General features: G+C 37.8%; 1 protein-coding gene across 1 annotated transcript in view; it reads right to left on the minus strand.

The window, feature by feature from the left end:
• PKHD1 (PKHD1 ciliary IPT domain containing fibrocystin/polyductin) overlaps positions 1 to 13069 on the minus strand; it is a 484305-nt gene that overhangs the window by 28433 nt on the left and 442803 nt on the right. Inside the window, 2 exon segments of the mRNA XM_043591641.1 lie at positions 1155 to 1277; positions 6198 to 6356. Coding sequence (XP_043447576.1) covers positions 1155 to 1277; positions 6198 to 6356 — 282 coding nt within the window.

Here is a 13069-nt window from a genome sequence, read left to right on the forward strand (position 1 = left end):
ATAGACAAGAGGTTTCTAGAAACCAAACAAAGTGGTCTTAGATGGAATCTGGAAAAAATTCCCGTCCTTTTCTATCTTTCTTCTCACACCTACCCACTCCAAGCCTACTTCCGCCTTCTGGCATAGGTCCAGGCTGAAGTATGGCTGGCTAATTTGTTGGGACATTTCTAAAAAACTAACTTCATTTCCTCCATGAGAAAAAATACAAACAGGCAAACAAACTGATATCTACACACACACACACACACACACACACACACACATACACTTGCCAGAGTTTGCTGAACTAGAGGTAGAACAACATTGAACTGCTACATTTTAGTTAAACATGGTACTCATAATCATTAAAATTCATATTCTTTTTTCAAGCAGAAAATATGATAATTGACTATTCCTTAGAATAAATACAAATATTACTCTTTCTAGAGTGTATACTTCAAAATGTTTCAGATTCATAAAAATTATATGAATATTTTTCATCCACTATATCCATGTTTGGCAAATCCCTCTTGTGCTCTACCCACTGTCCTCCTGTTTTCTGTGTCTTAGAAGGGGAAAGGAAAATCATTGGTCTGAATAAATGCTTACCTTTTCTTTGCTTGGCACCAATTCCAATGGTAATATAGAAATATAACAAGCAAAATCATCTAGCATAATGTGCAATGTAAGCAAATAATGCATTTTGCTAAAAGTAACAAAACAACAAAGCAGAGCTTCATAGAGCTGACTCATTTTTAAGGGTTCTGTATTCAGCCTAATTTGCATAGTTGGTATTTGGCAACACCACTGTCTTATTTCCCAAATTCAATAATGTTGCCAGACTGGCAGCTTTGCAATAGCTAAGGGAAAGATTATATGCCTATGCTTTAGTTTTCCCTTTCTCTATGTAACAAATTCAAATGTTAAACCAATTATCATCTACTAAGAAAAAATTATAAATGTCAACTTGAATAATTGGTTAATAGCTGAGTGAATCAGATGGACTTGTATATTCCTGTATTTGGGTGTAATTTCCTTGAGAAGAAGTAACAAAGAATAAAGAAGGGCCTAACAACTAAATTGATCCAGAAACTAACAACCATGTGGAGAGGGAGGCCACAGCTCATCCACGATGGGTCTCTGTTGTGGAAATCATCCCCATTGTCCAAGCTTACCTTCTCCCATCATGGCGTCTTCCTTTTCAGTCTCTACATGTGATCCTTGGCGTTTGGATGAGATGTGGATGTGATTCTTTTGACCATTAGTCTGGAATTCAGAAATATCTCCACTTTTTATTTCTAGAATAATGAAAAAAATGTGAATGTTTCTTGTTTTTTAGATGAAATGACATTTTTTATTTGCAAATGTGCCCTAAGGGTTAAGGTGTTCCTCTTGTATGCCCTCACAAAATGATTGTGATATACACATGCAATAGAATTCATATGATGTATTTAGAGCTTAAGGAATAATGAAATACAATCCCATATACTGACCAGCAACTTTAAGGTTGGTTCAGTAGCCATATACAGTAAAACTAGCCACCAAATAGGACTACTGAACATTTGAAATATGACTAGCTTAAATTAAGATGTGCTGTAAGTGCAAAATATACACCTGATTTTGAAAAACTGTAAAATACCTAATATTCTTATAGTTATTACATGTTGAAATAACTTTTGATAGATTAAGAGGATACTAGAAAATTACATCATGTGCCTCATATTTGTGGTTCATGTTATATTTTTACTGGACAGAGCTGGTATGGAATGTTACAATACTCTTTTTACCTTTTATTTTGAAATAATGATAGATTCACAGGAAATATAAGGGAGGGTTCATGCATCCTAAACCAGCCTTCTCCACTGTTAACAACCCAAATAACTATAATATGGTATCGAAACCAGGAAATTGACATGGGTACAATCCACAGAGCTCATGAAATTGTGTGTGCTTTTGACTGAAGACTTCTATTTCTTTTAATGTTTTATTATTTTTGGAGAGAGACAGACAGAGAGAGAGAGAGACAGAGAGCGACAGTGCATATGAGCATAAGAAGTGGAGGGGCAGAGAGAGAGGGAGACACAGAATCCAAAGCAGGCCCCAGGCTCTGAGCTGTCAGCACATAGCCCTGAGCGGGGCTTGAACACAGGAACCATGAGATCATGATCTGAGACAAAGTCACACGCTCAACTGACTGAGCCACCCAGGTACCTTGAAGAATCTACTTTTGACTGATGAGATGCTTATATTCTATTCACTTATTTATTAACTACACTAATCAAAAATATATTTACATTGTTCATGCCAGGAACTATTCTAAGCAATAGAAAGACAATGAGTAATAAAGATCTGGTACCTGATCTTATAGAGCTTTTATTCTACTTTGGATAGCAGAGGATAAACACATAAATTTGTAATGTAATGTCAGATGCTGCCAGGCCACAGCATATGATCATTTTTCTCAAGGAAAAGCACTTTTGTGATTGAGTGTAGCTCAAATAGCTGATTTTTTTTCATGTAACACCATTTTTAGACTAAAATAACTTGGAAGAACGAAAGACAGATTCTGGCTATTCATTCTGGGGTATCTGGCAGATTTTTAAGTGAATGAAGCGAGTCTGTAACTTGTATGAAACAATTGATAATATTTGTTGCCAGTGATAAAATTCAAGCTTTCATGAGAGATTTAGAATTTTTGACTTCTATCAACTACAAATATTGCATATTTCTAATTCTTAAAGTTTAATATTGATATTAACAAATGCAGTTTTTAAAAAATTGCAGAATGCAATATATTAGCATTTGGAACATCTTTGTAACTCAGTGAAACAATATTTTCCAAATAGCTAACACATATTTCAAAATCATGCATGGATGAGTCTCCACTCAAAGTATATGATAGATTAATTTTCATGTAACGGACTATAAGAGTACATTGTGATGTACCTTTAAGGAACCATCTCTTGGCCAGTTTGGGTGTACTATGAAATAGGATTATCTGCAATTATCTATGAAGGCTATTAAAATACTCTTCCCCTTCTACTATGTATCTTTGTGAGGCTGGATTTTCTTCATATACTTCAGTCAAAACAATACATTGCAGCAAATATAATACAGAAGCTGTTAAGAGAATCCAGCTGACTTTTTAAAAAATTTTTTTAATGGTTATATATTTTTGAGAGAGAGAGAGAGAGAAAGAGAGAGAGACAAGAGCATGAGGAGGGTGAGGGGCAGAGAGGGAGAGGGAGACACAGAATTACAAGCAGGCTCCAGGCTCTGAGCTGTCAGCTGAAAGCCTGACATGGGTCTCTAACCCACAAACCACGAGATCATGACCTGAGCAGAAGTTGGATGCTTAACCCACGGAACCACACAGGCACCCAATGCTGACTTTTCTTAAGCAGACATTAAAGAGTTCTATAAAAGTGCCATTTTTGTCATTATCTATATTTGAAAACATCATTTAAGAAATGTTTTTGTTTGTTTGTTTATTAATTAATTATTTATTTATTTAAGAGAGAGAGAGGGGAAGAGAGGGAGAAAGACATAGAATCCCAAGCAGGCTCTGTGCTGACGAATTGTGCGATCATGACCTGAACTGAAATCGAGAGTCAGATGCTTAACTGACTGAGCCACCCAGGTGCCCCCAAACATCATTTTTGAAATTAAAAAAAAAAACTGTTAATTATGTTAACATATAACGCATGTATTATTATATATATATTTTTAAATTAATGTTTATTCACTTTTTTTGAGAGAGAGAGAAAGAAAGAGAGCAAGCAAGCAGGGGAGGGGGAGAGAGAGAGGGAGACAGAACCAAAGCAGGCTCCAGGTTCTGAGCTGTCAGCAAAGAGCCAGTCGTGGGGCTTGAACCCACGAACCTCGAGATCGTGACCTGAGCCAAAGTCAGACACTCAACTGACTGAACCACCCAGGTGCCCCAATTATTGGTATTTTAAAATATTTTTTTTCAACGTTTTTATTTATTTTTGGGACAGAGAGAGACAGAGCATGAACGGGGGAGGGGCAGAGAGAGAGGGAGACACAGAATCGGAAACAGGCTCCAGGCTCTGAGCCATCAGCCCAGAGCCTGACGCGGGGCTCGAACTCACGGACCGCGAGATCGTGACCTGGCTGAAGTCGGACGCTTAACCGACTGCGCCACCCAGGCGCCCCCAATTATTGGTATTTTAAACTAAATAAGTAAATTTTACATTTTCTCCTTTAATTTCTAATCTGGAAATATTAGTAGATGAACACACATTGACAAATCTCTTTGGAGTTTTCAATAATTACTGCGTGTAACAAGGTCCTGAGATCAAAATTTTGTAATCTGTTGACACAGACTGTGCAGCTGAATCAGAGAATAGTGTCCCATGATGAAGATGGGGAATGATACTTTTTATACTAAAGTAATGGATGTTATAAGGAAGATATAAAGAAAATAAAAAGCAGAAAATGCAAATTACTCATGGAACTAATTACGTGCATTTCACCCCCCACACCCATTGCTAATTACTATACATTTTTTTCATAAAGTTCCTCATGATCTCTTTACATTTTTGTAAAGAAAGTTAGGAGTCTGCATCCAGTCAGGAAAATGTGGGAATTTAATATAGCAAAAAGTGTCCACAGATAGTTGAAAAAGCAAAAAAGAGGATACTGAGGTAATGACATATTAGTAATGGTAGGAAAATCTTCCTCGATAGCTGAGGAACAAAAGGGAAGAGATGGGGTGAGCAGAGCAGAGCTTAGTGGGAGGTCCCAGCATACCTGGTGGGCTTAGCTCTCTCTCTCTCTCTCTCTCTCTCTCTCTCCCTCCCTCCCTCCCTCCCTCTCTCTCTCTCTCTACACACACACACACACACACACACACACACACACACTCCATTAGATTTTAAAGCAAAGACCACAACTTGCATTCAACAAATCATAGTGGACAGGATGAAATCCCATTCTTCTTGAGAAAAACAAGGTGTCCTTGAGTTTCCTTGCAGTTTGCCCAGCCCTACCACGACAGGGAGAGATATCAGGCTGATGCTTGGTTCAAAATAAAGAGGGCATCTCCTGGAACCTCCCTCCCCGGCATCTCTCAGGAAATCCAAGCATTGTGAACCTTCTAGTAGTGGCACCAGACTTCGTTCTCTTTCCTTGCTTATTTTGACTTTCTCTGTTTGCTTCACCTCTTTTGTACTCACTCTTGCCTATCACTTTGGTTTCCTAGCATCTCCTAATATCACAAATGTTTCGTCCACTCATCTGATGGGGTGGAGAAAGGGATCCAGTACCCGGTCTGCACCTGTATCTCTCATCCTCTAACAGCAGAGTAGAAAGAAAGAAGCCTCGGGGTGCCTGGGTGGCTCAGTCGGTTAAGCGGCCGACTTTGGCTCAGGTCATGATCTCACTGTCTGTGAGTTCGAGCCCCGTGTTGGGCTCTGTGCTGACGGCTAGAGCCTGGAGCCTGTTTCAGATTCTGTGTGTCCCTCTCTCTCTGACCCTCCCCCGTTCATGCTCTGTCTCTGTCTCAAAAATAAATAAATGTTAAAAAAAAAAAGAAGAAAGAAAGAAGCCTCTTTCACAGAACTTGTTTCCTTCAGTGATTCTCCATGTATCCAGCCTATACAAAAAAGATCTGCTTCTGGAAAAATGTCCAAGAACATGATTTCCACACTACTAGAGAGGAAAAAACAAACCCACCAAGCATTCTCTTCCCTCTTTTGAATGAGAAGAGAGCATTCCCAGCTGAGTCTTGAACTTACTTTTTGGAAGATTACCTGGGCAGGGGAACATAGTGTTTGAGAGAGAGTGGGGTATGGAGCCACACTGGCTGGCTGTTTCCTGATTGTGTGACCTTGGGCAAGTTAGTTAGCTGTTTTGTACCTCATGGTCCATCTCCATAACACGGATATAGTATTTAGTACCTACTTCATAAGGATGTTGTAAAGATTAAATAAATTCATGTGTATAAAGTACTTAGAACCTGGCCCATGGTGAATGTTCAATAAGCATGAGCTTCCATTATTATTGCTATTATTATTTAAGATTAGGCAATCTTTGACTCTACTGTATGAACTGAATAATTTGGTTCCATGTGGTATACTGTGTTGCAGTTTCATAAAAATTTCTCTTTGGGGAAAGTAAAAGAAATGTTAATAGAGTATACATGATGATATTTCCACCTCCCCTGATATTTTCATACTGAAAAACAATCTACATACTTCTGCTTTTGCTTTTCTTAAACCAACAGCACACCAGACAGCATAGAGCCAGCCATGAGGCCACTGAGCACAGGGAAACAGCCAAGATGATGGTTGACTTCTCTGACATGGTTGCAGGTGAGACAACGAATGACTTTGATCGAGCTGTAAAATTGGCCCCTGTTAAAAAAAAATCCCAATGATAACATATTAATAAGATGTAAGATGCTCATAGGATAAAAATATTATGGAAGAGATATGTTTATAATACCTGCCACTTAGTAGGTCCAATAAATTTTTATTGAATTAAATAATTAAATGAACCAATAATAAATCTAAGATCCGCATATCTGAAGAACTACAAGAATCCAATTCCAACAATAACATACAATTGTTCTTTCCAATTCTCTCCATTGCTGAGGGGACATTCTTCCAATTCTCCCCTTTTATTCTCAGACTTACCTTTTCCACCAATGCAAAATTTCAATTTCACTCTTATGTTCCACTAATTAGAACAGAAATGCTCTCAGCTCTAGAATGTGTGAAATCACTTGCTCTGACATATGTATCCTATTTAAAAAATGGCATGTAACACATCAAAACAGAGCAATGGGGATTCCTACCATGGAGCCAAGAGAATTTCTAATGTCCATGAGAATTTTGTTATCTGGAAAAGTGGGAGGAGGGCAGTGGCAAATAGATAGAGCCACTTTAGTTATGAAGCTGGGGGAAAATGGGCAACTTCCTTTAGAGACAGCATTTTTCTAAGAATTCATCTCAAATCCTTTAATAGACTGAAAAATTTGGTTCTCACTCCATTATTATTTTTGAAATAATTTTGAAATAAAGCTTTAAAAATTCTAAAAAATTAAAAGCTGGGGTGCCTGAGTGGCTCAATCAGTTAAGCGTCTGACTCTTGGTTTCAGCTCAGGTCATGATCGCATGGTTCATGGGTTTGAGCCCCACATTGAGCTCTACATTGACAGTGCATGGCCTGCTTGGGATTCTCTCTCTGTCTCTCCCCTACAAGTGCATGTGTGTGCTTTCTCTCAAAATAAATAAATAAATTAAAAAATAAATAAAAGCTTGCTTATACACATAAAAATTTGTACATAAATGTTTATAGTATCTCTATTCATAATCACCCAAACCAGGAAACAACCCCAGTGTTTTCAACACAGAAATGAATAAACCAACTATGGTTTATCCAGATATTGAAATACTACTTAGCCATAAAAGGGGAAAAATAATAAGGAACAAAAATAGGAAAGGAGGGAGTGAGAGAGGAAGTAATAAAGTCAGGCAGGCAGGCAAAGGAAAGAAAGAAAAAGAAAAAGAAAAGAAAAAAGGAGGGAGGGAAAGAAATAAAAGAAACAGAAAGAAAGAAAGAAAGAAAGAAAGAGAAAAAAGGAAAGGAAAGGAAAGAAAAGGGAGGAAGGAAGGAAGATAGAGTGGGAGGGAGAAAGAGAGGGAGGGAGGGAGAGAGGAAGGAAGGAAGGAAGGAAGGAAGGAAGGAAGGAAGGAAGGAAGGAAGGAAGAAGGAAGGAAGGAAGGAAGGAAGGAAGGAAAGGAAGGAAAGGAAAGGAAAGGAAAGGAAAGGAAAGGAAAGGAAAGGAAAGGAAAGGAAAGCAAAAGGAAAGAAGGAAGGAAGGAAGGAAGGAAGGAAGGAAGGAAGGAAGGAAGGAAGGAAGGAAGAAGGAAGGAAACAAAGAGAAAGGCTATTAATAAAAAAGTAACAACAGGTTTGAACATCAAAGGCATTATACTGAGAGAAGTGTATCTTCAGAGGGTACATACTTTGATTCCATTTATAGGACATTGTAGAAAAGACCAAATGATAGAGATAACTAACAGATAAGTAGTTGTTAGAGATTAGTGGTAGTGGAAAGGAGAATGTGAGGACTGAGGAATAAAATAAGGGAGGTTAGTTAGTTAGTTAGTTAGTTAGTTAGTTAGTTATGAGAGAATGAGTGAGCTTGCACCAGTTGGGAGAGGCAGAGAGAGAGGGAGAGAGAGAATCCCAAGCAGGCTCAGTGCTGTCAGCACAGAGTCTGATGCAGGACTCAATCTCACCAACATGAGATCACAACCTGAGTCTAGATCAAGAGTTGATCACTTAACTGAGCCAGCCAGGTGCCCCATTTTTTGGAAATGTTCTATATCCTGATTGTGGTGGTGATTACATGAATCTGTTAATGCATTTGAATTGATAAAACATATAGAAATACTGTATGTTATTTAAATAGAATAATTTTTAATTTTGCCTATAATTTTGAGGGTGATAGATATGTTCATTATCTTAATTGTGGCGATGTTTTTGTGGGAATATTATAGTCATCAAAATTTATGAAACTGTATGTTTCAAATATGTATGGTTTCTCATATGCCAATTACACCTCAATATAAAAATGAAAAGTTAAAAAAAAAAAGCTTGCCTATGGACATGAGTTAGTGCTAACCAACGATTTTTAAGTAGCACATTTAAAACAAACCAACCAATACCAAACTTCTGCTTTTATCTAAATAGCACAGGAAAAAAACAGAGTTTTTATTTTCCTACTCTAGGAAACATTGTGTTTTTCTTTGTTGTGCTTTCCTTGGGCTGAATCTGATGATTTGATTGAAAGTCACAGTCAGGTTTTCAGTCTCTTGACTCCTGGCTGACTCAGTCCCAAAGCTACCATAACCAAATTAGCTAGAAATGGTTCTCCTGTGTGTACATCTTATACTTGAGACATACTTGGCTTGTTTGTTATTAATTAGTTGCTTTTTATGAGCATGTGAATAAGATAAATCTAGGCCAGAGACGGGGGAATAGATTTTACTGGGGATTTGCACAAATAAAACAAAATTCCTCATTCTTTTATCCATTTTCCAATGATTGGTCAGTAATTGTTTACTTTGCTAAGTGGATAAGTGTTCTCATTCTGAAGATATTTACAAGCTAGTAAATAAAATGAGATGTATGTACAAACACTTGTTATACAAGTCAGAATGTGACACATGCCAACAGAATAAGACCAATCAATTACTCTGGAGGGGGATATTTTCCATCAATGTGGTCATGGAAAGCATCTCAACAGAGAGAGTATCTAAGTGGATCTTTGAAGGCTGAACAAATAAATGCATAAAGGAGAAAAAAGAAAATTGTTTAGGAAATTAGTGTTGAAAAACACTGGGAATTAATGGTGGGAAGCATTTGAGATAAATTTTGGTAGGCAGTAAATGTCAGCTGTAAGGCTCTTGACTATATTCTGAAGGCAGTGAGGTGTCACAGAAGGAAAAACTCTGAGCTGAGAAGTGACATGAACCAAGTGGGATATAGAAGATCAGGACATGGTAGTGTTTAGAAAACAAAGAATGGAAGAGGGGCTGAAGTCAGTGATGCTAGCTTATAAGCCCAGAGAAATACCTGGGTCTAAGGGTAGAGCCCACCAGTAGCTGAACATTGCAAAAGTGTAATCTTAGATGTAATCTCAATGTCTTCACTTACTCATAAACAAATAGTTGTGCCTATGATGTGCCAAGTTTTTCTACTCTCTGAACATACAGTACTGAACTAAGCAGAATTCCTGTCCTTTCTGGAATGTCATTTCTCACAGGGGACAGAGCACATGGGCAGTGGATGAACAAGCAAATGCACTGATACCCTGATGCCAGGTGGCAGTAAGTGCTGTAAAGGAGACCAGAGAGAGGCTGGCAGACAGAGAAAGACTGGAGATGGACAGGGTTGGGAATGGTGGTGGCATAGACTGAGTGATGCAGAAAAAGCCTCTTGGAGGAAGTGACCTTTGGAAGAAACCTGAGTGGAATGACGCATGAGCCCTGTGCATTTCAGGAGAAAGAGTATTCCAGGCACGGAAATAGCAACTACAAGCCAAGATTCTCTGGATTTGGTGGTAAGGGGCATCCTTAGGTCCCTAGGTCCCAGTAGTCCCCGAGGACCCCCTAAGAACTCCCTGGCTCCAAGGAATGCTCAGAGAAAGCACAGCTAGACCACGGTAGTATTAATGAATGGGGAAAGGCAGGGTGGGAAGTCAGTGGGATAAACACGTAAACCCTTCACTCTTGGCAGTGTCTCAGGACGTTCAGATATGAACACGTGAGCTGGACGAGTCAACATATTAGACAGACTTGTGAGGATCCTATAACACATTTGGTCAGACCTAGTTAGTTTCTCAGTTCCTCCATTTCTATAGTTCTACAATAGGAGTAATGATTTACTCTTCTAAAATATTTGTTTTCTATCTTCCATCTGTTCTCTTCTAATGTAAACTTTGTAAAGCTCATTCTGACAGACCCTCACCTCAGTCTTGGTTTTGAGAATTATGAAGAATAATTTAAGGAGAAATACTAAAGAAAAACTTCTCAAGATAATTCCTCAGCCTCTTTTACAAGTTACAGTGAAACCTAAAATAAAGTAGCCATCTAGTAAATGGGAACACTACAGACGGCTCAAAATCACAAGTGTTACTGAGATCCACCATGTTTTACATTTGGCTTTCTAACTTACTCCTTAATCTTGATGAAATATTTAGTTAGTCTTGGAAATTTAAGGACAGAGGAAATGTAAGGACAAAGGACCTTCAAATAATCGGACAAATCTGGGATAAATTATCCAGCTCTGCACATGTTACTTTTTAAAAGACATACTTGGGGATTCCATGGTCAAGAACACTGAACATGTATTGCCACAAAACTGTACTTCTATAAGGACACTTTCATAGGTACTTAAAGGATATCTTCCCTGCAAAATTAATATTAAGAATAATATACTTGACCTTAGAAGGTATTCCCTTTGTGCAGAAAAACTATTTAAGACTTAGAATTCAGGTAAAAAAGTGATTACAGATCTTATCAATGTCATACCAGAGCATTTTCAAACAGGCCCGTTCAAGGTTTATCAAATTCTATAGAACATAGGGTTTTTTTAAAAATATTTAATATTAATTAGGCTCAGTCTTGTTAACTTGTAGAAGATTGGTAAGCTGTAAATGATTTTTGTCCCAGTAAAGATGCAAATGATATCTGTAGACACGTAACCACAGAGGTTACAGCTTTATTGTTCTGTATCCAGTGTGGTATACTTATCTCAGCTGGCTGGCTATGTGATCGATATCCCTCAAATGTTCTTTTTTTAATGCTTTTTATTATGGTATTCTCAAATGCTCTTGAAACCAGGTTGCCATCTTCCTGGTACTCTCACTAGTGAGTTAAGGAACTTCTTGACAAATGCTGATTCACAAAAGCCACATTTTCACTTTTTGAAAAATATACTGTGACAGTTTTAATCGAAGTTTCATGAGGGAGAACTAATATGTCTCCTTAATTAAGCATTCATGGTTGGTCTTCAGGATATCTCACATCAAAATATGGGATTTCCTGACCATCTCCACTAACTAACTGGTTTAAATCCAGCAATGTTGTTCAAATGTATTATCGCACTGTGCATTAACTGCTTTCCACAGTTGCATAGCTTTATTTTTTTATTTTTTTTTATTTTTGAGAGAGAGAGAGAGAGAGAGAAAGCGAGTGAGCATGAGCAAGGGAGGGGCAGAGAGAGAGGGAGACACAGAATCTGAAGCAGGCTCCAGGCTCTAAGCTGTCAGCACAGAGTCCGACCGATGTGGGGCTTGAACCCAAGAACTGTGAGATTATGACTGAGCCACCCAGCCTTCCCCCAATTGCATGGCTTTAGTATCAGACTAATTTTCCAGACCCAAATTAGTAATTGATTATAAATATGTACTTGTTTAGTTCAAATATAGTGTTAGCATTTTTAGAATTCTTTTTGATACTCTCTTAGGTAAGAAATTTTTTCTGGTAAACATGCAATAATAAATAGAAGAGTTACATCTTCTTTTCAATGGATTATTCTGTCTCTGTTAGAGCTCCATATTTTAAAAAGAGGATGTCAAAATCTACACTCTCAAAAAAAAAAAAAAGAGAAAGAAAGAAAGAAATCCATTCTCACTACTCATTCTCTGTAGGAGGAAACTTGGCTCTACCCTTCATGGAAATGCGAAGGAGTGTTTTGCATAGACTCATTTGAAGTTTAATTAATATGTTACCTACTTCAAACTTACTAAGTAGTATTATCCTCTAATAAAGCAAAAATTGTAAAGAACACTTCAGAAGGGAGAAGATTTCTTTTTAAGGTTTTGTCAAGAAGAAGCATATAAGCAATTTACACACACCTGACACCTGTACTTCTAAAGTACCAGTACTTTGGAGGGCCTGGGTGGCTCAGTCCATTAAGCATCTTACTCTTGATTTTGGCTCAGGTTACAATCTCAAAGCGTTCGTTGAGTTTGAGCCCCGCATTAGGCTCTGTGACGACAGTGCAAAGCCTGCTTGAGACTCTCTCTCTCCTTCTCTCTCTGGCCCTCCCCTGCTCACTCTCTCTCTCTCTCTCTCTCTCTCTCTCTCTCTCAAAAAATAAACTTAAAAAAGGTTTTACAAAAGTACCAGGATTTTAAATAGGTATGGTTGTCATTAATGGAATTGGGGGGATGCAGTGGATGAGGAGGGCAGAACTAAAAGATAAGATTGCATCATACTTAATATCCCATGACTCTCTTTCTTATCAATTAAAATTTTCTAATTAATACCCAGCTACATGCCATCACATGTCATAGAAATAATAATACAAAAAGCCCACCCATTCAAAGTGAATTTTCACAACTAGAAGAAAATGTATATTTGGATTCTTCTTCAACAGAATTCTCCTGAGGCTTAATTTCTACATGTGTTCTTGCTTCTCACACCTTAATGATATAACCAAGTGATTTTTTTTTCTCTAAACTATGATGACTTCTTATTCATGATAGGAGCTATTCCCATTATAAAGGAGAAGGGGCTATTTTTTAAAAAAGAAACAGATAGTAAAAACA

The sequence above is a fragment of the Prionailurus bengalensis genome, chromosome B2, assembly GCF_016509475.1.
Source record: "Prionailurus bengalensis isolate Pbe53 chromosome B2, Fcat_Pben_1.1_paternal_pri, whole genome shotgun sequence".
Classification (NCBI taxonomy): domain Eukaryota; kingdom Metazoa; phylum Chordata; class Mammalia; order Carnivora; family Felidae; genus Prionailurus; species Prionailurus bengalensis.